The sequence below is a fragment of the Colias croceus genome, chromosome 21 (genome assembly GCF_905220415.1).
Source record: "Colias croceus chromosome 21, ilColCroc2.1".
NCBI lineage: Eukaryota > Metazoa > Arthropoda > Insecta > Lepidoptera > Pieridae > Colias > Colias croceus.
In genome coordinates this window covers 3,543,379-3,568,832 of record NC_059557.1, presented here as the reverse complement: position 1 = coordinate 3,568,832, position 25,454 = coordinate 3,543,379, and the positions used below count along the sequence as shown (strand labels likewise).

Genomic DNA, 25,454 nt, shown 5'->3' with positions numbered 1-25,454 from the left:
TCACATAACGTGTTGTCTAGGCATATGTTGTCATTGTTCAACAAGACAAACCGCAAATTGCAAGAGAAACATATTTTCGACAATTTTAGTGTAAACTTGAAATAGTTATTTTTGCATAATTTTCTATTGTTCTGTTATTCGTTATTGTTATAAATCTTTGTTGGGTTTGTTATGAGACCCGTAATATGTATGATATTAAATAATGTCTGTTTTGTTTTGTTAATAAAATTTAACATAGTAGGATGTTAACAATAGAATTTTGCCATTACTAAAACGAAGAAGCTCTCATTTGGTAGAGCATTATTGATGGTTCCATGAAGTAGTTAAATTTCTTGTATAATTGAAATTATTGTTAAAAAAGACTTAATAAGGAATTGTTAACTTCTTTCCCTTTGTTAATGCATATGATATAAGTTATAACGACTATAACATTAAGTACTTAGTAAAAAGAGTACTTTTCCTCTATCCTCTATATTAATAAACTAGCTCTGCCCCGAGGTATTACCCGCAGTGCTCCGCTCCTGTTTGTCTTAGCGTGATGATATAATATAATAGCCTTCCTCGATAAAGAGGCTAACTAACACCGAAAGAATTTTTAAATCGGACCAGTATTTCCTGAGATAGCGCGTTCAAACATACAAACAAACTCTTCAGCTTTATAATATCAGTAATTATAAACTATAAATGTTACGTCGCGTGACGTTCTCGAACAAACAAATTATCTAACTCAATTATTATTGTAACTGCGCCCATTAGCGCTAATGATAAGCCCAACGTGTTATTGTTTGTGAAGAATGAAGATGCTCATAGTTATGTCAGGTTATATTTAAAAGTGTAAGGAACTATAATTTTGAGAATTAGCATAGGCATTGTATTCTCGTAATATGTTTCGAACTATGTTTGTAATGTGGTTACATTTTGGTAACCTAAAAATAATGTTTTTTTAATTTAAACTAATACAATAATTCGTGAGCACCTGACATAAAATGTATTAGAATTCACGCAACTTTATGCATAAGTAGAAATTCAATCTCAAAATTACATTTCCGATCGGAAAGTCTCTGAGGTTAACAGATAATATTTGTGTAAAACGTAAAAATAAAAATACTTGCATGTGTATTCAAGAAATCAACTGTACAATGTAAAGAAGCTTATAAATATTAACTTATGCATTTAATAACAAAAACATCTTTATATTTCCTATTTACACATAACATTGAGATCGTTAACCAACATTGAACTTGCCGTTGAATATCGGATTCGACAACACCTCAGCATTGAACACGAGGATCGTTGCTCTCTGATAAAGCTAAACCTTTGACTCGCGATAATTGAAACAACGACACTTTATCGCACTTTTATTGAGGAAACAGATGGAACGTATTAATTGTCCTCGTTGGTTTCTTTATATCCTGTGTCTTGTGTGCATGTGTATGATAAATGTGCATTCTATGTTGCAATTGTCATGGAGATTTATTGAGCTAGGGAATTGTGTACTAGAAATTTTAAACGCAATGCGCTCACTATTTCATTCAGCTTTAGATACCTTTCAAATAACTATACTGACTCTAATTTTAGATATACATTGATATAAAGATTGAACAAAACTTATTTCATTTTATTTCTGCCATACATTCAAAGCTTGGCCCTGCTAATCAAAGTGTACCTAGGTACCTACCATGTTTTATAGGAACCGTAAGTTTTCCCCAGTTGCGCTTGTCCTAAAAATAAGCTTGTCCTAATAATAAATTGAATTAAGACTCTTCTGTTAGTAAAATTTACTTGGTATGATACCGCGTTATCAATTAATTAGAGGCTAGAGCAATACTTGTCCGTATTCTCGCATACAAATGGTATTAACTAGTTTACGTGATCTATCACACCGTCATCTGGTCACGCAACGCGCTGGTATTTACGCATGGAGGGTTTTGTGGTCAGGATGTTGAGGATACCTGTTCCAGCTGTTCACACGGTCGTAGCTATAGGTATTTTGTAGCCGTGTGAAAGGAAAGAGAACATATTACTGAAAATTTAGTACTAGGCAAATGTGTGTGTGAAAAGACCCTTTGTTCTCTTTACTCAAACTATACCTAATTAATTTTCGTAATGTCACTTATAACTAAAAAGACTCTAAGAAACAAGTGTTTTGAAATTATTTTTTAATAAACCGCCCATGTGTAGATATCTAAAGCTATAATTTCACGCTTAGTGGTTAATTTAATTACACGAAAGAGTATCTACTTACTATAACAGAGGTCATAAATATAATGCTATGATTTTACGCAGTCCTAGTACTTTCTATTTAGAATTTGAGTGAAGATTACAGAAACTTATAAGTAAAAAAAAAATATTTAGTACCACTTGTATTTTTTCATCAATTTTCTTTTCTAATATTTAGTTTCGAATTAAGTTTCTTGTATGCGTATCGCCTCAAGTGCGTCAATTTCAAAGTAACAAGAGTTTATGTACGTCTATAAAACTAATATTTCTATGACGATGACGCGTCTACAATATTTATATAGGAATACACGGTATAAATTAACGTAAGTATACCTGAGTTATAGCTTTGCTGGTCATTCATGACTTGAGAAATCATACAAATAGGTAGTGGGTAATATTTATTTTCTTTACCGTATTCTCGTTCTTCATAGACACATTGTTTGGTTTGATAAATAAATGCTTTCTTTTATATATATGTGATACTAGCTGTGCCTCGCGGTGATACTCGCGTGACTCCGCTCCTGTTGGTTTTAGCGTGAAGATATATCGCCTTATAGCCTTCCTCGATAAAGGGCTATCTAACACTGAAATAATTTTTCAGACTGCCGCTGAGACGGGTAACCTAAGAGACCTATACAACGCCACGAAAACTCTATCTGGCAAACGTGGATCTAGAAAAAGGGCTCTTCGTGATAAGGAAGGTCGGCTGATCACAACATCTGAGCGTCAGCTGGCTCGATGGCAAGAATATTTTAAAGAAGTTTTTCACATACCATCGACTGATCATCAAGACACACCATGTACTACTGCGGCACCTCACCTGCTGGATATTGACACGTCTACCCCGTCAAACGATGAAGTGAGGAAGGCGATCCTCTCCTTAAAAAATAATAAAGCCCCTGGCATCGACCTTTTGACCGCTGAAATGCTAAAAGCCGATATCGAAGTCTCCGCCCAGGCACTAACACCTCTCCTGGTTAGAATATGGACATCAGAAGAATTACCGGAGGATTGGTGTAAGGGCCTCCTGATAACTGTTCCAAAGAAAGGCGACCTCAGTCTTTGTGGTAACTGGAGAGGTATTACTTTGCTCTCTGCTCCATCGAAGGTCCTCACTAGAATACTACTGAACAGAATATCTAAAGCTGTAGAACCTATTCTCCGGAGAGAGCAGGCTGGCTTCCGTCCTAATCGCTCTTGTACGGACCAGATCAATACTCTGAGAATTATACTTGAGGAAGCATCAGAATGGCAACGCGAGATATACCTTGCCTTTGTCGACTTCGAAAAAGCTTTCGACACAGTCAAATGGTCTAGTATCTGGCGCCGACTAGAAGAGATGGGTGTTCCAGCCAAGATAATAAATCTTCTGAGGGCAATATATAAGAAATACGCATGTAAAGTGACGCATGACGGACTGATATCGGACAACATTGATGTACGCGCGGGTGTAAGACAGGGCTGCTTGTTATCCCCTCTCCTGTTTCTGGTGGTACTGGACGGTATTATGCGCAAAGTCAACGATGGAAAGCGACGTGGGATAGAGTGGGGGTTGACCGACCAATTGGATGACCTGGACTACGCTGACGACCTGTGTCTGCTTAGCCATAAGCGCGTTGACATGCAATCCAAACTAAACGACCTCCAACGTGAAGCTGCCCTGTGTGGACTCAAAATTAATATCCTGAAGACCCAGGAAATGCGCACTGAGGGAACAAATCAGCAACCGCTGACGCTGGGACCAGAGCAAATAAAGCGTGTCCAGCAATTCACGTATCTTGGCAGTGTTGTGTCCAATACTGGAGGTACCGAAGAGGACATCGCTTCGAGAATCGCCAAAGCTAGGGCAACCTTCGCGCAGCTACGACCCATATGGAAGTCGGAAGTGCTAACACGTGGAGTGAAATTAAAAATATTTCGCTCCAACGTTAAGAGTGTCCTCTTATATGGGAGTGAAACGTGGAGAGTCACCATAGATATCTCGCAGAAAATTCAGGTCTTTGTCAACCGCTGCCTCCGACAAATTCTAAGAATTTACTGGCCTGAAAAGATCTCCAATGACCAACTATTGGAACGCTGCCACGAGACACCGATTTTCCTCCAAATCTTACGCCGTAAATGGACATGGATTGGCCACACTCTTAGAAGGGACACCTTACATATACCCAGGCAAGCCCTGGAGTGGACCCCGCAAGGAAAAAGAAAGCGTGGCCGTCCAAGACAATCCTGGCGTCGTTCCGTGGCAGCGGAGGCTAGGGCGATTGGTTTGACGTGGCCGGAGCTGAAGAGCGTAGCCCAAGACCGAACGCGATGGCGGCGCACTGTGGACGCCCTCTGCCCCACATAGGGGCCATAGGACCTTAAGTCAAGTAAGTCAGTATGCGTATCGCCTCAAGTGCGTCAATTTCAAAGTAACAAGAGTTTATGTACGTCTATAAAACTAATATTTCTATGACGATGACGCGTCTACAATATTTATATAGGAATACACGGTATAAATTAACGTAAGTATACCTGAGTTATAGCTTTGCTGGTCATTCATGACTTGAGAAATCATACAAATAGGTAGTGGGTAATATTTATTTTCTTTACCGTATTCTCGTTCTTCATAGACACATTGTTTGGTTTGATAAATAAATGCTTTCTTTTATATATATGTGATACTAGCTGTGCCTCGCGGTGATACTCGCGTGACTCCGCTCCTGTTGGTTTTAGCGTGAAGATATATCGCCTTATAGCCTTCCTCGATAAAGGGCTATCTAACACTGAAATAATTTTTCAAATCGGACCAGTAGTTTCTGAGATTAGCGCAATCAAACTCTTCAGCTTTATAATATTTGTTTTTTAAAATTTAAGACAACTAGGTTAACTTTATAAAGTTGAGATGAACATAGCTATACAAAAATTCAAATTTAAATATGTGATTATAACTTAGGATAATAATGTGTACTAATCACTTTCATATAATTTAGTTTACATCGTAACTTCCACAAAAACCAAATGAATAGTTCAGTGAGGATGAACAGTTAATTAACGACCTCTTGCAGATGAATTAGTAATAGTTTTTCATAGGGAAGTGTCAGCGAACAAAAACTGACCAATTAAGACTATTTCGCTCCATTTCGCCTTTTGATTGAATCGCGCAAAAACATTGAGGAAGCTTGTTCCGAGTCACTGGACGTTGAGATGGGTCTCTTTTGAACCTTATTATTCTAGTACTTTCCTGCGCATTTTGTTAAGAAGTTGCGTATTTCACATTTATTATTTATTATTATTATTATTTATTATTAATATAAAACAAAATTTCACATTTCTTTCAAATACAATTTTGCGATGCGAAACCTTACGAGGTTTGTGGCAACGCTCACAGTCGCTCACAGAAGTAACTAGGTACATAAACCGGTTCCTTATCTATTACATGTTTGTCTGTATCGCAGATTTGAAACGGATGAATCGATTTATGGGTGTTTTGTTTGAATCGATAGTGTTGAAATGATCTCTTATGTAAGGTAGAAATTGAAGCAGTCGTCTCTCGAAAGTTTGGGTTAGTTTTAGTAGCATTTTCAGGAGATTTTAGTAACATTTATATTTGTACATTTCCCTAAGGTGAATAAAATATGAGCATCTTATTGTATGTTAGTTATCTTTCTTATTGTATGGCAAACTGGAAATCCCAAGTTTGAATCCTGGGGAGGCAATTAAATGCTGTCTTTAATTACAAATATTATCATAATTACTACCACTTATTAACATTATGTCAAGGCATGAAAAATAACTTCGTTTGTAGATATTAAATATGTATTTATCGTAAAATGCGTTGTCCTTATACGAGTATTTTATACACGCAGGACTTATTAAAAACTGGTTTGTCATGAAAAAACTGTTTTATATATACGTAAATCAGTGCAGCTATCAACTCATGTTCACAAATACATAGTAATGTTCTATTTTATATAAGCTATAAGTATTCATATTTACTTGCACCGGTAGATATTATAATTTATGAATTTCAAAGAATGCATCATTTCCCTTTTAAAAACGAAGTACCTATCTGATTTGAGTATGATTGTATCTAACCTTTTCTTTAAAAAATCAAATCAATGAAATCAGTGAAAATCGATGGTTTAGTAAATCTATAGCAAGACACACACATACATTTTTAATTAAACGTGAGATGTTTTCATGCACATGGTTTTAGCTAAATGAAACACTATAATTTAAATTAAACCACGATCCTCTCAATAGGTGTAAGTAAATAATAGTAAAAGACCATCTCGAACCTATCCAGTCGTATAATTACAATAGAACCTCACTTCAGGATAGAACTAAGAATACACGAGCACAAATCCTGTTCCCTATACAATGCTACGACGAATAGCCACAGTTCATTGCCAATGTCGATCCATTAGGTTAGGAGTTCGTAGCCTCAAACAAATGGTTAAGTTCATGACAGAGAACACGCGAAGGGAAATAACAAGGTCACAGGGAGTTACGTGCCTTTTTGTTGTCGATGGTTATATTGGTTGTATTCCAAAGAAGTTTGTGATGTTCGATGTTGGAATTAACTGCTGTGTGTCAAATTTGAATTCATATCTGATGCACGAGCACGAAAACTACCTACCTATCGTCAAAGCATCCGGTTTTTTTTTTAGATACCTATTTATTTAAAAATATTGTTTAAGTTATGTAATTTTTACTTTATGATATATTAAGTACTTCCTTAAAAGAAAAAAAAAAACGTATACAAGGCCTCTATAAATACTTAAAAAAATGCATGTTTTTTTTATCAATGCCAGAACAATATTTGCTATGCAATAATATTTGCACACCCAATCAATGGGTAGAATGTATTAGCCACATAACATTGTAATTAAAACATCTAGAATCTGTGACTACATTCTTGCAAATAAATATAATTTGAATTTGAATTTGAACAATAACATAAAATATATGAAATTGATAACATTCCTACAATCAACATAAAAATAACAATGCTAATTATGCGGTTCATTAATTCATGCATTATTTACAAATAATCAAGTTCATCGACCCTCCATTTATCGATAGCAGACATCACTACAACACGGAAGGCAACGAAGGACGCGCCTTGGCCCTCATGGTCAGAATATGCCCTTCCGACGTCGCTTTCTCTGTTTGATATATTTACCATAATTATATGGTAAACTGTTTTTAGTATGTGATTAGATATAAATAGGCTTTATTCGTTTTATAGTCTATTGATTGGTGTGAGGGTTTTACAAGGTTTTATATTATGCGGTTTTATTGTGTGTAGGTACCTATCTTGTTGTTTACAAAGACGTTATTCTAATGATTTCTATTAATTTATTTAATAAAAATAAAAAATTGTTCAATACCTACTCACTGGATTTTGATTATTATTATTTTTTAAGACAGAAAGTAAAGAGGAGATGTGCCATCTGATAAATACTAGCAACAGCATTAATTGAAAATAATGTTAATGCACATTCCCAAATTTAATGAATCGATACGTATCAATTTTATAGTTACAAATTTAATGTTCTTTAACCGACTTCAAAAAAAAGGAGGAGGTTATCAATTCGGCCGGTATATTTTTTTTTTTTTTTTTTATGTATGTACACCGATTACTCCGAGGTTTCTGAACCGATTTACGTGATTCTTTTTTTGTTCGATGCGGGATGGTGTCGAATTGGTCCCATAAAAATTTTATTCGGCTAGGCCTAGTAGTTTTTATTTTATGAGCATTTTTGTCTGTACTCGATGACTTAATTTCAATGTAGCAAGTAACTTTGATTCACTTCCCGGTAACCGATTGAGCTGAAATTTTGTATACGAATGTAAATTGGATAGCGATGAAACATTATCATGACATGGAGCTGATCTGATGATGGAATCGGAAGGTGGCCATAGGAACTCAGTAATATATTGACTCAACTTTATCGAGTTTGGGCTCGTTTGATTCGTGTTGAAAAATACACTAAAAAGTATTAAATAAAAATAACTGCGTTAAAAACAACCGACTTCAAAAACGGAAAAGTAAGAAATAAAAAAGATTTGATATTATTAATTACTACATATTATTTTTATGTGCTATTTATTAAATAGGTTTGAAGTCGGTGCCAAACACTAAGCACTTAGTATTAAGCCCATGCACCGACATCAAACCTTTTTAGTAAATAGCACATAAAAATAATATGTAGTAATTAATAATATCAAATCTTTTTTATTTCTTACTTTTCCGTTTTTGAAGTCGGTTGTTTTTAACGCAGTTATTTTTATTGTTTTATAATTTACTAGCTTCCGCCCGCGACTCCGTCCGCGCGGAAAAATTAAGATTTATTTTTTTCTACGTATTTTTCCGGGATAAAAAGTATCCTATTTAATGCCCAGGATAATATGGTATAATTATACCAAGTTTCATCGAAATCGGACCGTTAGTTTTCACGTGATGCCTGAACATACAGGCAGACAGACAGACAAAAATTTTTTTAATCACATATTTGGGTTTGGTATCAATCCAGTAACACCCCCTGCTATTTATTTTTTCAATATTTTCAATGTACAGAATTGACCCTTCTACAGATTTATTATATGTATAGATATTTTGGAATGATAACATGTTAGTTTTTCAATTAATTTCCAGGACAAATATCTAGAATACTAAGCCCCGATAGCCTTCTTCTAGTACTAATCTGCAAAAAACTTATCGTAATGTTCTGCTTACCGATACAGCGGTTATTGACCTTATGTAGAGATAGCAAATAAATAATTATTTGTTTTTTAATTTTTTTCAAAATTATGTCTTTGTGAAACTTATCGTGAGAATTATTTTAAATGAGTCTATGTAACCTTAATTTTAGTATCTCAGTGGAAGATAAGATAAATAATGAGAACGTTAATTACTTACTTATTTGTTTAAAACGTTTCTCTGCAATATTTCCTTTAAAGATTTAAAGAATGTGTGCAAAGATAAAGAAGTAGTCCGTAATTGTAATACCAAGGTCTTTTAGTCAAAATGTCGATATAATATTTGCATATTTTATCAATTAATTCTAAGTTGTATGTATCTATGTGTATAATGTAGTGAATTTACAAGTAGAATGTTAGATCAAAAGATTTTGGGATCCAGTAATAGTTGAATGCTATATAACAGTATTCGGTTTACGAATTACGCTAACAGGTGACCTGTTTAATAATATTAGATTTCGTAATAGGTATTCACAAAGAAAATGTTTTGTATTAAATAGAATCGTGTTTTGAGAACAACTCAATTATAACGTAACAAATAAAACGTAATGATAAAGTGAGAAACAAAATTTGTTACGTGTGTTTTTGTATTTGTGCTATTTTATACGGAAGGGTAACCGTTTGTTTGAGAGAATAGGTTAGTTGTTAGTTGTTATACATATGGAGTTCAACTTAACAATTATAATAGGGACACTTTCATGAAATAAAAGATACGCATACAATAGAAAAGACCGACCATACAAATACTAGTAAATAAAATGCTACATAAAAATACTTCCTAGTTTCTACACAAACAAACATACACACCTAGCTAGAACCTAATACAAACAAGTTTACTTTGCACTTTGCAGATTAATTCAAACAAGTAACGAATACAAAACGTTTCAATATTTTAAAATGATTAAATATTTGTAATAAAAACCTTCGGCCTTGTAGATAATGTATACAGCTATCTACAATCATTAAAGGTGACGTAGAATTAGCAGACATAATAACTACATATAATATTATGTATGTCCAATATTCATGTTTGAATGATATCTTTTTGTTCAATTTGATTCTTCGGATTTATATCATTCAGTTAGAGATATCCTAATATTCTTATTTCTATTTAGATACATGTCCAAAGCTTTTGTAATTTTTCAGTGTTTCGTTGAGATCAGATTACACACTCGTTTTCCTAATTTGACGTCCGATTCCTAAAATACATTAGGAAATAATATAAATATTTAGGAAATAATAAAAAAGGTAGGAATAGTCTTGTACGTTACGTCACGGATACATTTTGACATAGCAAAATTACCAATACTTTACCTACTTCCTCTAAAGATTGCGCCTTATTTCATTGTTTGCCAATAAAACTGATGAAGATAAATCCCGCATTCCCAAAGAACTTTATAAATTCCATTCCTATAGTGCAATAATACAGGATGTTTATTTTTTATTGCGAAGTCAACGTACGTAAGTTACGCAATACTAGATACTATTATGTATTACAATACATACAGTAGGCTGTAGAAAAACCCATACATTCACAAAAGAAAACAATAAGCTCGATCTTCTATTCTTTACCAAAAATAGAAGAATAGACAAAAGTGCAGTTTTAGAATTTGAAAAAGTATGTTTTCTAACTAAAAATGCCTTCAAGGGATATAAATTATAAACTACTTAGACAAAATAATAGACCATACATATACCAATGATACCGTATAGGTACATATTTCTAGCTAGAGTTAGTACTTTTTTTAGTTCTTGGCACACACTTAGGTTTTCTTTTACGGCTCGGTATAGTGTCCTAATTTCCTGTACCTTTGTGTTTTTATGACTATTTCACGGCCTCAATGCGTTTTATAGTTTTTTTATTTCGCCATTTGTCTGTAAAAGACGTATTAGTTGTGGGCTTAATAATGGAAGACTTGTAGCAATGTAAACATTATTTTTGGTGCTCCATCAACTATTAATGAATCAGGTATATTCGTCACAAACAAAATAAAATGAATATATATTTCAATTCATGAATATTCCTTTGGAGTCGATTATTGATTTTGGAATAAGCAATGACGATGTAATAACATCAAAGGCTGAAGAAATCAGCTTGATTTACTCTGTTGGTAGCAATACTCCTGTCGCCTTCTTGGTACAGTGGTGAACGCATGAGCGTAGAACTAGATTCCCGGATTCTGGAGACGAAGAAAAAAGTCTTGGATAGGCAGGACAGAAGGCTGATCACCTACTTCTTTAGTTAACTAGACCTAATAATAGATAAAGCAGTTTAGTTTGATAGTCTGTTTTCTTTTAGATAAAATATTACATCTCTTGGTTGGTTGTAACTAAAATTGTTGCGGTTAAGCAGTAACAAACACGCTGCGGTCGTGTTCATTATTACTTGTAAAACCAATTATAGGTGAGCATTAACTATCATGTTGTAATATATTAAAGCCAATACTAATTCTTCTATTTGTATGAAGAAAAAACAAAGTTTTCCACTTCATTTTCACTGAGCTTGTAGTTCACACATCGGTTCTTATTTGACTTTATTTTAATGTTCCTCTCCAGTCATTTATTCTCTCACAAATATTGAAAATATTCTCAACACATATTGTACACATTCATCCCGAATATGTTAATCCCGTGCTATTGATTAATTTAAGTCCTTTGTACCCATTTTCTGGTCTAAGGGTTTTCAATTACGCATCCTTTAACATTTATACATATATACAGTATTTGAGGAAATTTTCCATTTATTTTCGTCTGTGAATAAACTTAAAATTTACTGAATGTAGCAATTAGAAAACGCCTTAATTATTATCCAGAAGAAATGTGCGAAGAAGCGGCCGCGGCGCGCGTGCTGTTCCATGTTAGTTAAGTTATACCACAGACTAATAATAATATACTACGGTTATACATATTTCCATTGCGTATTTTGTACAAAGTCGTGAGCCTACTAATTATTATTACTTAATAGAAAAATGTCGTGACTCCTCACAATTGGAAACGTGTGGAAATATATTGTTACACCATCGATAACCTTAATAGGGTATTTAATAAAGGTCATATCGGACGTCTCTCGAAGATTTTTATTTAATTGTTTTGTTATCTGCAGAAATATTAGGGTATAATCTGGCTATAGTCATTTGATATTCTATTGTATTGTGTGTAAACTGAACAGAGTCGAACAGACATTCTGATTTGTATAAAATCATTTTAATTCGTATTTATTTTCTTGGTTTATTTAGAAACTAGCTTCCGCCCGCGACTCCGTCCGCGCGGAAAAATTAAGATTTACTTTTTTTCTAAGTATTTTTCCGGGATAAAAAGTATCCTATTTTATGCCCAGGATAATAAGGTATAATTATACCAAGTTTCATCGAAATCGAACCGTTAGTTTTCACGTGATGCCTGGACATACAGACAGACAGACAGACAAAAATTTTTTTAATCACATATTTGGGTTTGGTATCGATCCAGTAACACCCCCTGCTATTTATTTTTTCAATATTTTCAAAGTACAGAATTGACCCTTCTACAGATTTTTTATATGTATAGATATACTATAAGCTATACTAATTATTGTACAATATTTTATACAGGTATTTACTATTTATTTACAAACAGTTTGTAGTATGGAGTTCTATCTTCGCAAGCATTTCCATGAAAATAAATTTTACCGATCTCATGTAACTTCTACTTACTTAATGATCTAAGAACTTCTACCTACTAAGAACGAAGCCATCTTTCTTTCTTCAGAAAATTAATGAAGCCTTAATAATATTAAGGCTGCGGAAAATATTTTAAAAGTGTTTTTAATTTTGCATAAGTATTTTTATATTAGATCACTTTTAAAAACCTTCGTATTTATACTTGACCAATTGAAAGAAAGCGGCTATCTTTTGGAATTACATTATAACAGAAATATATAAATAAACTTATTATTTTATTGATTGCTACGGTTATTGACCGCGGTTCAATGACCTTTCCATCTGTGTGTTTGTCCATGACCTAATTGCAATAAAATTCAATATGATAATAGTTTCTTTCGATGTGTTTATATTGATTTAATAGGTTTGTTTAGAAATTTTAGAAACGTTTTATTTTTCTGAATGTGTTTACTGTTTAGATGAAGCATAAATAATCGACATAATAATGAATTTAAGATATGAATTATTACGATACGTACCTATATCAGGTTTTTAGCTTATTACAAAAATACTAAGAAAACTTTAGATTTATATGCATTAGGTTTATACGTGCAGAAACAGCCTACGTGAGACCTAACATGTAGCCTGAGTCCTATAATTTGGAAAGGCATGGCACGAGGTTTTGTCGTGTACAGATTTACATGTTATGTACGAGGCTTACTGCACATAACGTGTTACTAGATAGACTGGTTTCTTTATGTATATTGAATGTAGTAGGGATACTTCATGAAAGTTACTTGTTTTAACTGAATAAACTTTTAGTTATTTTTATACGTGGAAAACACGAGAGCTATGCTTTTGTCTTTTGACACTATAAATAAAAATTCCTTTGTATATTTTTTCTTGCCTTTTTGTGCATTTGTTAATGAAAAAGTTTCTGTAAATATAGTGTTAATTTACGTCTTCAAATAAAATTAAGTAAATTTAAATAAAACGAGGTAAAATGAAATAATTGAGCTTTAAATTCATTCGATGAACCTTCATATTATTGGTTCAGGTTATTAATAATTTGTTGTATTGTTCTCATTCAATACATAAACGGAACAACTGCGCAAATGAGACTTTATTTTTCAGAACGGACATTACATACGTAAATAATACTAGGTATGAATTGTTTGTCACAGTTGATATATAAGGGCAATAATTTCCGTTTCCCAATAATGAAAATACAAACTTGAGGACAAGCGATGCTTTTCTTCGAATCGCCAATTAGGCTACGCGAGTGATTCATTAGCCACAATATTAAAACAACTAACGTCATGCTATTGTTACAGGTGCCGGCTGTCGTGAAGTACCTCGCCGGTTATGGGGCAGCTGTTGACTTTCAGACGCGTGTTATGATATCCTAGCACCACCCATGCGGGAGGCTGCGTCGAAGACGATAACTCTCGCATAGACTCCACTCGGATATGACAGCGTTCTCAAACTAGTGTCTCGATAACGATAGCAAGAACCATCGCGTCTGACGGTCTGATAACCCGGTCACACTGTGTAGAATCGTGCGCGCACGCAGACGTGTTCCGCGTTCGAGCTGCATTGACAGTACGTAGCCGAAGTGAGTTTCGATTGAATGTGCAGTGTTTGTTGTTAAAATGCGTGCGGAAGACCTCTGGTCGGGCCTGGCGTTGAGCTGGGTAGTGACTTTAGTGGGGTGCCACTCTCCGGGGAGCGAGCTGGAGTCGGTCCGCTACGGGCCCGGGGACGAACGCTTCACGAGCGACACATACACCATTGCGAATATAAACATTACTTACGAGGACGAACACGGCGAGATCTTTAATGATACTTCTGAGGTGAGAAAGACACACTTCGCAAGTCAATTCGTGAGTAGATATTATGGACATTCGTTTTATTACATTATTGACGTAGTGTAAGATGGTTTTTGCAACTAAACATTAACTAAAATTAAAATTAAGATATACATATATGTAAAATGTATACGTATTCGACATAAAACCTTGCATGTATCGTTATATTCTTATCAATTACAAAAATATCAAAAGCAAATAAACTTTCGCATGTTCATTTTTTTGCGAAAACTAGGCCGTTGATATCGTATCAAAGTAGGTACGTTACTCTTTGAAATTTTATGTTTCTATTCAATTAATGTTGTGTTAAAGATAAACCAACGGTTGCTATGCTGTGCGAGGTGTTCATTTTAAATTTGAATAAATTATCGATCGCCAAAATAGACTTTTGCCGGGCTTATCGTACAATTACACCTATTATTTTATAAACAAAAGAAATCTACGTCAGACGATATACCTACCTACATTTTCCGTATAAATAATAAGTACACAATAATCGTGGAAGCGATAATTGTTCCAGTTTTTTTTAAATAACGTCCGACATTTGTTTATTGTTGTAAAATTAGTGATTATTTTCCGTTGAATAGTGAACAAACATCAAGAACCTTATATATAGGTATTTGCTTAATATTTAAAAATTATTCTAGAAACGTTCATAAAACCTAAATACGTGTATAATCATGGTTAACATTACAATAATTTTGATAAGAAATGTTTAAACTAGTGCAGGTTGAGTTAGTCTTATATTTATTTGAAATTTAAATACCTACCTACTTTAGGCAAAGTATAGTTTTTAATTCTTACCTTAAAAAATTATGAACTATTTGTATTATTAACTAAATGAAAATTTTTAGGTATCATTAAAATATGAGTATTACCTACGCGACGCAATAGACAAAAAAAGTATAAATATTGTATGAATATTTTATGAAATAATTTTTTTTTTCTTAAAAGGCTTTAACACTTTATTGCATACTAGCTGTGCCGCACGGTTTCACCCGCGTGGCTCAGCTCCTGTTGTTCTTAGCGTAATAATATATAGCCTATATTACTCGTGGATAATGTAGCTTTCGAATGGTGAAAGAATTTTTAAAATCGGTCCAGTAGTTTATGAGCCTATTCATTACAATCAATCAAACAAACAAACAAAGTTTTCCTCTTTATAATATTAATGTAGATAAAGGCACACTGTATACTAAATAGCATGCAATGGGATGTTTGTTTGCACTATTTTTTAAACACATTTAATCGTAACCTCCATGAACAAATTACTTAACATAATTAATTGCATTGAGAAACATCTAGAAATATCATATCACGTAATTACTCTCGTGGCACGTAATAAAAACGTATTTTAAATATTAGGTATATCCTATTTATTTTACATTTATGTGTTTTTTTATTATATACTAGCTTACCGCCCGCGGCTTCGCCCGCTTTCTCTAATGCCCGGTTCCTATATTCAACGGATCGTCATAGTATCAAAGCTACTATCCGTTTTTCTAGAACTAACTACGAGTCGTTAATACCGTTCCACAATTTTATTTCTTGACGTGCTATCGACGGACATCCGTTGGTCATAAAAATACCGAGCCCTCTTCACTCACAGATGTGCGTTTCGTTATAAGCCAAATTGAAATTAAAATAACACAAAATTCAGGACAAAATAAGTTAAATATACAGCCGAATTATAAACTTTAAGAATAAAGTTTCTTATTAATAAAGAACTAATACTAAAGAACTATATATTTGTAGACATCTGCGTGATAATTTTCCTTCTAAACAACCTAATGCGTTACACAGAAAGCAAAAACGGAACGTTTTTCTCGCGCATGCGTGCATTGCTTGTCAGTTGTCAAATTATTGTCATTCATTGTTGATTGATGATTCATTGTCAAGTTTTATAATTAAAGAATAACAATACAACGACCACTGTTTATATATTTATTAAAAATGGATATTACGCCGGTAAGTACGCCTTTATATTTCTTCTTTAAAATCGTCTGCCGCTTACTTTTTGCTTCGGACACTTTTAAAGTCAAACATATATTTCTGTTACAGAAATCGAAGAAGGCTATGAGTAAAGACGAGATTGCTCAATTATTATAACCAGTAAGGAGACGGAGAAGGAGGAATGCTTCTACGAATAAATTAAAGGATGAATGTTGGACTTCGTTGACCAACACATTTAATGCAAAAATTGGTCAAATACCTACCAGGAAAACTTTTTATTTTCAACCAAAAAATTCAAACATAATAAGGATGATGGACAAATATTATGAAGAAATAATTGAAATACTGAACACACAATAATTGAAATACTGAACACACAATAACTAATTAATTTTTGTATATTATTAAGCAATATATCTAGACATACGGTAGATAAAGAATTTGTTAGGTAGTGCTAAATGTAAATCTTATGTAAAAAATGTATTTAGTTCAGAGAGCCTATTACAGCGTTAAGGAATATAATATAGAAGATGATAATCGATGGAGGGTTGTCGTGTAAGAATCACAGGACAGTTCTTTGGCATATATTATGTAGTTACATATCATATATATATAAAGCTACACTACCACTCACTGACTGACATCGGGTTTCTCGGAAACTACGCGGAAAGTTGGGGGGATTTCGACGTGATCGTGTAGAGGTGCTCCGAGTGACCACCGGAAAAATATTGACAACTCCAACACCCTGGACAAGAGAGTGGACCCCTGGAGGTGCGCGGAAACGGTGCCACTTGGAGGGAGGGTGTCTGAACAAAAAATGCTCAGAACTGGTGGCGATTACCAGGGGTGGTGGAAAAATGGGGATTTTCGCGAAAACAAGATGGCCGCCGTACTTTGCCAAAATCGCCGTTTATGAATCCTTACGTCCCAAATTTGGCACACGTGCTCTGTTCGAGCCGGCGAATCGATCGGTGCCCCGTTCGAGTGGCTCCGGGCCCCCGTTTCCAACTTCCATACAACGTAAACTCCAACGGCCTGCGGAAACGGTGCGAGTTGGGTTGGGGGTCCCGGAACTAAAAATGATCACCACCCTGGGATGCTACCAGGGAGCCATAGTGGGTCGCTCGATTTTGGAATTTTTCCATTTTTGGCGCAAACATAAAAACGTAAATTTAGTCAAGGTGGTGCAATGGAGAAATACACCAATGATGCATTCGTACTCGCCCAGCTCCCAGGATATCCAGAAAAATCCGAAATCTTAAACTTTCCCTCATCTCTCGAAGACGGTCAACGGCCCGCGCAAACGGTAGCAGCTACATCTGGGGTGCTCGAACTAAACTTGGAGTAGACCTCGAGCAATTACCACAGAGTGCAAAAAAAATTCAAAATGGCGGAAAAAATGGCCGCCGCCATACAAATTCTAAAACGGCCATCGCTGGTGTGATCGCGCTGAAACTTGGCACAGGGGCTTTAATCGAGCCGCACATTGAGGTGGCCTACTCATAATCGAGTTTCCATCGCTGGTTTCCGAATTTCATACAACGCGAAATTCGACGGCTCTCCGAAACGGCACCAGATAGGTGGGGGGTGTAGAACTAAAAAATGATCAGGAAGATGGGGTGCTACCAGGGCAATCGAGAAATTTCAAATTGGACGCAATTTTTTTTCAAAAAATGGCCAATTTTTCAAAGCAAGATGGTGGCGCCGGTTCCATCACGATCGGTCTGAAAATTGACTTCTGTGCTCTGATTGGTCAGATTTACAAAACTGCATACTCAGAATTTCTCTCCGACCCCCGGTTTCCATTTTCCATACATCATGAAATTCAACGGCTCTCTGAACTGGTGGCACTTAGGTTGGGGTCACCAAGGTAAAAAATGTTTAAAAACTTGGTTCGCTTCCAGGCACATAAAAATTTTTGCTAAAAAGCGAAATTTTTTTTTTCGAAAATTTTGTATGGAAATTTCCATAGTAGGAAGGGTAATTGAATAGCACTGCTTGCTGCCCGCGCACCGCGCAACTTCGAGGGTTGACAGCCTCCCGGAGTAGAAAATATTTATTAACTTTTGAACTACCGCACGAGCCAAGCGAGCGAAGCGAGCGAGTCACGGCAGCGGCCAGCGTAAATATTCAAATAGGTAGTGAGGAGCGAAGCGACGAACGTGTTAGGTTAACTTTTGAACTACTTACCGCACGGCCCAAGCGAGCGAAGCGAGCGAGTCGCGTCAACGGCCGGCCTAAATATTCAAATAGGTAGCGAGGAGCGAAGCGACGAGCGTGTTAGGTTAACTTATGAACTACCTACCGCACGAGCCAAGCGAGCGAAGCGAGCGAGTTGCGGCAGCGGCCGGCCTAAATATTCTAATAGGTAGCGAGGAGCGAAGCGACGAGCGTGTTAGGTTAACTCTTGAACAGTTTATTATGAAAAGTCACTGCCCGCTATCGATAAGACGTTTCAAAAATTTTACCAATATTTGAATAAGTAAATTATAAGCAGTTTAGGTAGCGAGGAGCGAAGCGACGAGCGTGTAAGGTTAACTTTTGAACTACCACACGAGCCATGCGAGCGAAGCGAGCGAGTCACGGCAGCGGCCGGCCTAAATATTCAAATAGGTAGCGAGGAGCGAAGCGACGAGCGTGTTAGGTTAACTTTTGAACTACCTATCGCACGAGCCAAGCGAGCGAAGCGAGCGAGTCGCGGCAGTGGCCGGCCTAAATATTCAAATAGGTAGCGAGGAGCGAAGCGACGAGCGTGTTAGGTTAAATCTTGAACAGTTTATTATGAAAAGTCACTGCCCGCTATCGATAAGACGTTTCAAAAATTTAACAATATTTGAATAAGTAATTTATAAGCAGTTTCGACTGACTGTAGAATCGCTGTTAGCAGATGTTACAAATGAAAAGGAAATTCGAATGCATTTTCAAATGACTGAAGATTTCTGCCCTGGGATGAGCCGCGAGCTGCTTGCAGCTCGCGCACCACGCACCCTCGAAGGTGGACAGCCCCCCGGAATAGAAAATATTTGAATGGGGAATTTATAAGCATTACCGACTGACTGTAGAATCGCTGTTAGGAGATGTAACAAATGGATAGGAAATTCGAATGCATTTTCAAATGACTGAAGATTTCTGCCCTGGGATGCTTCTACGCACTACGCTCCCTCGAAGGTGGACAGCCTCCCGGAGTGGAAAATACTTGAATGGGGAATTTATAAGCACTTCCGATTGACTGTGGAATCGCTGTTAGCAGAAAATTACAAATGGACTGGGAATTCTAACACATTTTCTAATGACTGTCCTATTGCTTCAACCCAGGGGCAAAAGGGGCTCGCGGGCTGCTTGCAGCCCGCGCACAACGCACCAGCTAGTTATAATATATAAAGCTACACTACCACTGATTCACTGACTGACTGACATCGCTTTTCTCGGAAACTACGTGGAAAGTGGGGGGCATTTTGGCGTGATCGTGTAGAGGTGCGCCGAGTGACCAGAGGAAAAATATAGCGAACTCCAACACCCTGGACAAGAGGGTGGACCCCTGGAGGTGCGCAAAAACGGTGATACCTGGAGGGGGGGTGTCTGAACAAAAAATGCTCGGAACTGGTGGCGATTACCAGGGGTGGTGGAAAAATGGGGATTTTCGCGAAAACAAGATGGCCGCCGTACTTTGCCAAAATCGCCGTTTATGAATCCTTACGTCCCAAATTTGGCACACGTGCTCTGTTCGAGCCGGCGAATCGATCGGTGCCCCGTTCGAGTGGCTCCGGGCCCCCGTTTCCAACTTCCATACAACGTAAACTCCAACGGCCTGCGGAAACGGTGCGAGTTGGGTTGGGGGTCCCGGAACTAAAAATGATCACCACCCTGGGACGCTACCAGGGAGCCATAGTGGGACGTTCGATTTTGGAATTTTTCCATTTTTGGCGCAAACATAAAAACGTAAATTTAGCCGAGGTGGCGCATCGCGGAAACACACTGATGATGCATTCGTACTCACCCAGCTCCCAGGATATCCAGAAAAATCCGAAATCTTAAACTTTCCCACATCTCGCGAAGACGGTCAACGGCCCGCGCAAACGGTAGGAGCTACATCTGGGGTGCTCGAACTAAACTTGGAGTAGACCTCGAGCAATTACCACAGAGTGCAAAAAAAATTCAAAATGGCGGAAAAAATGGCCGCCGCCATACAAATTCTAAAACGGCCATCGCTGGTCCGATCACGCTGAAACTTGGCACAGGGGCTTTAATCGAGTCGCATATTAAGTTGGCATACTCATAATCGAGTTTCCATTGCTGGTTTCCGAGTTTCATACAACGCGAAATTCGACGGCTCTCCGAAACGGCGCCAGATAGGTGGGGGGTGTAGAACTAAAAAACGATCAGGAAGATGGGGCGCTACCAGGGCAATCGAGAAATTTCAAATTGGACGCAATTTTTTTTCAAAAAATGGCCAATTTTTCAAAGCATGATGGTGGCGCCGGTTCCGTCACGATCGGTCTGAAAATTGACTTCTGTGCTCTGATTGGTCAGATTTACAAAACTGCATACTCAGAATTTCTCTCCGACCCCCGGTTTCCATTTTCCATACATCACGAAATTCAACGGCTCTCTGAACTGGTGGCACTTAGGTTGGGGTCACCAAGGTAAAAAATGTTTTAAAACTTGGTCCGCTTCCAGGCACGTAAAAATTTTTGCTAAAAAGCGAAATTTTTTTTTTCGAAAATTTTGTATGGAAATTTCCATAGTAGGAAGGGTAATTGAATAGCATCGGCAAAAGACGGCACCGCGGGCTGCTTGCTGCCCGCGCACCGCGCAACTTCGAGGGTTGACAGCCTCCCGGAGTAGAAAATATTTATTAACTTTTGAACTACCGCACGAGCCAAGCGAGCGAAGCGAGCGAGTCACGGCAGCGGCCAGCGTAAATATTCAAATAGGTAGCGAGGAGCGAAGCGACGAGCGTGTTAGGTTAACTTTTGAACTACTTACCGCACGAGCCAAGCGAGCGAAGCGAGCGAGTCGCGTCAACGGCCGGCCTAAATATTCAAATAGGTAGCGAGGAGCGAAGCGACGAGCGTGTTAGGTTAACTTATGAACTACCTACCGCACGAGCAAAGCGAGCGAAGCGAGCGAGTTGCGGCAACGGCCGGCCTAAATATTCAAATAGGTAGCGAGGAGCGAAGCGACGAGCGTGTTAGGTTAACTCTTGAACAGTTTATTATGAAAAGTCACTGCCCGCTATCGATAAGACGTTTCAAAAATTTTACCAATATTTGAATAAGTAATTTATAAGCAGTTTAGGTAGCGAGGAGCGAAGCGACGAGCGTGTAAGGTTAACTTTTGAACTACCACACGAGCCATGCGAGCGAAGCGAGCGAGTCACGGCAGCGGCCGGCCTAAATATTCAAATAGGTAGCGAGGAGCGAAGCGACGAGCGTGTTAGGTTAACTTTTGAACTACCTATCACACGAGCCAAGCGAGCGAAGCGAGCGAGTCGCGGCAGCGGCCGGCCTAAATATTCAAATAGGTAGCGAGGAGCGAAGCGACGAGCGTGTTAGGTTAACTCTTGAACAGTTTATTATGAAAAGTCACTGCCCGCTATCGATAAGACGTTTCAAAAATTTAATAACATTTGAATAAGTAATTTATAAGCAGTTTCGACTGACTGTAGAATCGCTGTTAGCAGATGTTACAAATGGAAAGGAAATTCGAATGCATTTTCAAATGACTGAAGATTTCTGCCCTGGGATGAGCCGCGAGCTGCTTGCAGCTCGCGCACCACGCAACCTCGAAGGTGGACAGCCCCCCGGAATAGAAAATATTTGAATGGGGAATTTATAAGCATTACCGACTGACTGTAGAATCGCTGTTAGGAGATGTAACAAATGGATAGGAAATTCGAATGCATTTTCAAATGACTGAAGATTTCTGCCCTGGGATGCTTCGCGGGCTGCTTGCAGCCCGCGCACTACGCTCCCTCGAAGGTGGACAGCCTCCCGGAGTGGAAAATGCTTGAATGGGGAATTTATAAGCATTAACGACTGACTGTAGAATTGCTGTTAGCAGATAAAAGCAAATTGACGGGGAATTTTAACGCATTTTCATATGACTGAAGATTTCTGCCCTGGGATGCTTCGCGGGCTGCTTGCAGTCCGCGCACTACGCTCCCTCGAAGGTGGACAGCCTCCCGGAGTGGAAAATACTTGAATGGGGAATTTATAAGCATTACCGACTGACTGTAGAATCGCTGTTAGGAGATGTAACAAATGGATAGGAAATTTGAATGCATTTTCAAATGACTGAAGCTTTCTGCCCTGGGATGCTTCGCGGGCTGCTTGCAGCCCGCGCACTACGCTCCCTCGAAGGTGGACAGCCTCCCGGAGTGGAAAATACTTGAATGGGGAATTTATAAGCATTACCGACTGACTGTAGAATCGCTGTTAGGAGATGTAACAAATGGATAGGAAATTTGAATGCATTTTCAAATGACTGAAGCTTTCTGCCCTGGGATGAGCCGCGAGCTGCTTGCAGCTCGCGCACCACGCACCCTCGAAGGTGAACCGCCCCCCGGAATAGAAAATATTTGAATTTGAAATTTATAAGCACTTCCGATTGACTGTGGAATCGCTGTTAGCAGAAAATTACAAATGGACTGGGAATTTTAACACATTTTCTAATGACTGCCCTATTGCTTCAACCCAGGGGCAAAAGGGGCTCGCGGGCTGCTAGCAGCCCGCGCACTACGCTCCCTCGAAGGTGGACAGCCCCCTGGAGTGGAAAATATTTGAATGGGGAATTTATAAGCATTACCGACTGACTGTAGAATCGCTGGTAGCAGAAAATTACAAATGGACTGGGAATTCTAACACATTTTCTAATGACTGCCCTATTGCTTCAAGTCTTCAACCCAGGGGCAAAAGGGGCTCGCGGGCTGCTTGCAGCCCGCGCACAACGCACCAGCTAGTTATTATATAAAATTAAACTGTAATAAAGAAATAAAACTTTTATTCCATTTTATTATGTACTTTTATTTATTTTTTATTATTTACAATACAATGTTTAAAAAATTGATTTCTACATTGCAAACATAGACATACATATATATATACTAGTGGTCCGCCCCGGCTTCGCCCTTGAAATACTGAACACACAATAACTAATTAATTTTTGTATATTATTAAGCAATATATCTAGACACACGGTAGAAAAAGAATTTGTTAGTGCTAAATGTAAATCTTATGTAAAAAATGTATTTAGTTCAGAGAGCTTATTACAGCGTTAAGGAATATAATATAGAAGATGATAATCGATGGAGGGTTGTCGGGTAAGAATCACAGGACAGTTCTTTGGCATATATTATGTAGTTACATATTACTATGTAAAATTAAACTGTAATAAAGAAATAAAACTTTTATTCCATTTTATTATGTACTTTTATTTATTTTTTATTATTTACAATACAATGTTTAAAAAATTGATTTCTACATTGCAAACATAGACATATATATATACTAGTGGTCCGCCCCGGCTTCGCCCTTGGTACATGTTTATGTTTTCTTTCCATAATAACCATCCTCGTACTTCAAGGAACATTATAAAAAAATAATTATCGAAATCGGTCCACCCGTTCACGCGTGATGCCGTGACCAAGGGAAATAGGTCTGCCACTGATATCGATATTGTGCCTAAAGCATAGAACCTCAGCGTCAACAGTAATTGATGTTATGGAGATACCCCATGATTCCTGAAATGACAACATAAATTAGGTATGTTATTACATAGGTTAGACGTGTTTGGTATAATATTAATGCCTCCATTAAACTAACCTGGCTCCTTTTATTCGTACGTCTGGATAAATTTCAAGAAGTAAGTGTTCAACAGATTAAGTAAGTGATCAAGTCGAAATCTCAATTGAAATTCGTGAGAATCCAGGGTCGCAAAAAAATCCACTCCTTCTCTATAATATATACTCTTTCACGCCCACTATCTTCTTCCGAAATTCGATATAATATTAAACACTTCTCTATCACTATCTGAACTCCACATTTCGATATTGAAGCGGAAACAATGAAATAGTAAGAATTTAACCGCCCGAAATTGACGGGTAAACAAAATGCTATACGAATAGTAACTTTGACAGCATAATGACATTAAAAATATTTATAGGAACGCGATAAACTGTCTTCTCCATACAATATGCTTACCGTTCGTTAATAGTAACCCTCCCATCCGTCAGTAGGAAGCCGTCGGTAAGTTGCTTGACGAGACGTTTTTTATAGGAACGATTTTCGCTTACGCTTGGTTAATTATACTACTATTCGTAACTAAAACGGATCGTTTTTAAAATATAGGAACCGGGCATAAAACGATTTGAAATTTAAACTATCCTATCTCTCAAGTTGAATCGAACTGCACATGGTGTGCGAATTTTATTATAATCGGTTAATGCCCGGTTCCTATATTCAACGGATCGTCATAGTATCAAAGCTACTATCCGTTTTTCTAGAACTAACTACGAGTCGTTAATACCGTTCCACAATTTTATTTCTTGACGTGCTATCGACGGACATCCGTTGGTCATAAAAATACCGAGCCCTCTTCACTCACAGATGTGCGTTTCGTTATAAGCCAAATTGAAATTAAAATAACACAAAATTCAGGACAAAATAAGTTAAATATACAGCCGAATTATAAATTTTAAGAATAAAGTTTCTTATTAATAAAGAACTAATACTAAAGAACTATATATTTGTAGACATCTGCGTGATAATTTTCCTTCTAAACAACCTAATGCGTTACACAGAAAGCAAAAACGGAACGTTTTTCTCGCGCACGCGTGCATTGCTTGTCAGTTGTCAAATTATTGTCATTCATAATTCATTGTTGATTGATGATTCATTGTCAAGTTTTATGATTAAAGAATAACAATACAACGACCACTGTTTATATATTTATTAAAAATGGATATTACGCCGGTAAGTACGCCTTTATATTTCTTCTTTAAAATCGTCTGCCGCTTACTTTTTGCTTC

The 25,454-nt window shown here is 37.1% G+C and overlaps 1 protein-coding gene across 4 annotated transcripts in view; it reads left to right on the top strand.

Moving 5' to 3' along the window:
- The window catches only part of LOC123701408 (protein goliath-like), a 95,311-nt gene that overhangs the window by 26,610 nt on the left and 43,247 nt on the right, over positions 1-25,454 (top strand). For 2 of the 4 annotated variants that reach the window (XM_045648870.1, XM_045648871.1), the window contains exon 2: positions 13,940-14,458. In XM_045648870.1, coding sequence (XP_045504826.1) covers positions 14,258-14,458 — 201 coding nt within the window. In that variant the 5' untranslated portion in view covers positions 13,940-14,257. Of the gene's footprint in view, positions 1-13,939; positions 14,489-25,454 lie in introns of all 4 variants that reach the window. The other 2 variants (XM_045648869.1, XM_045648868.1) reach the window with 1 other exon arrangement.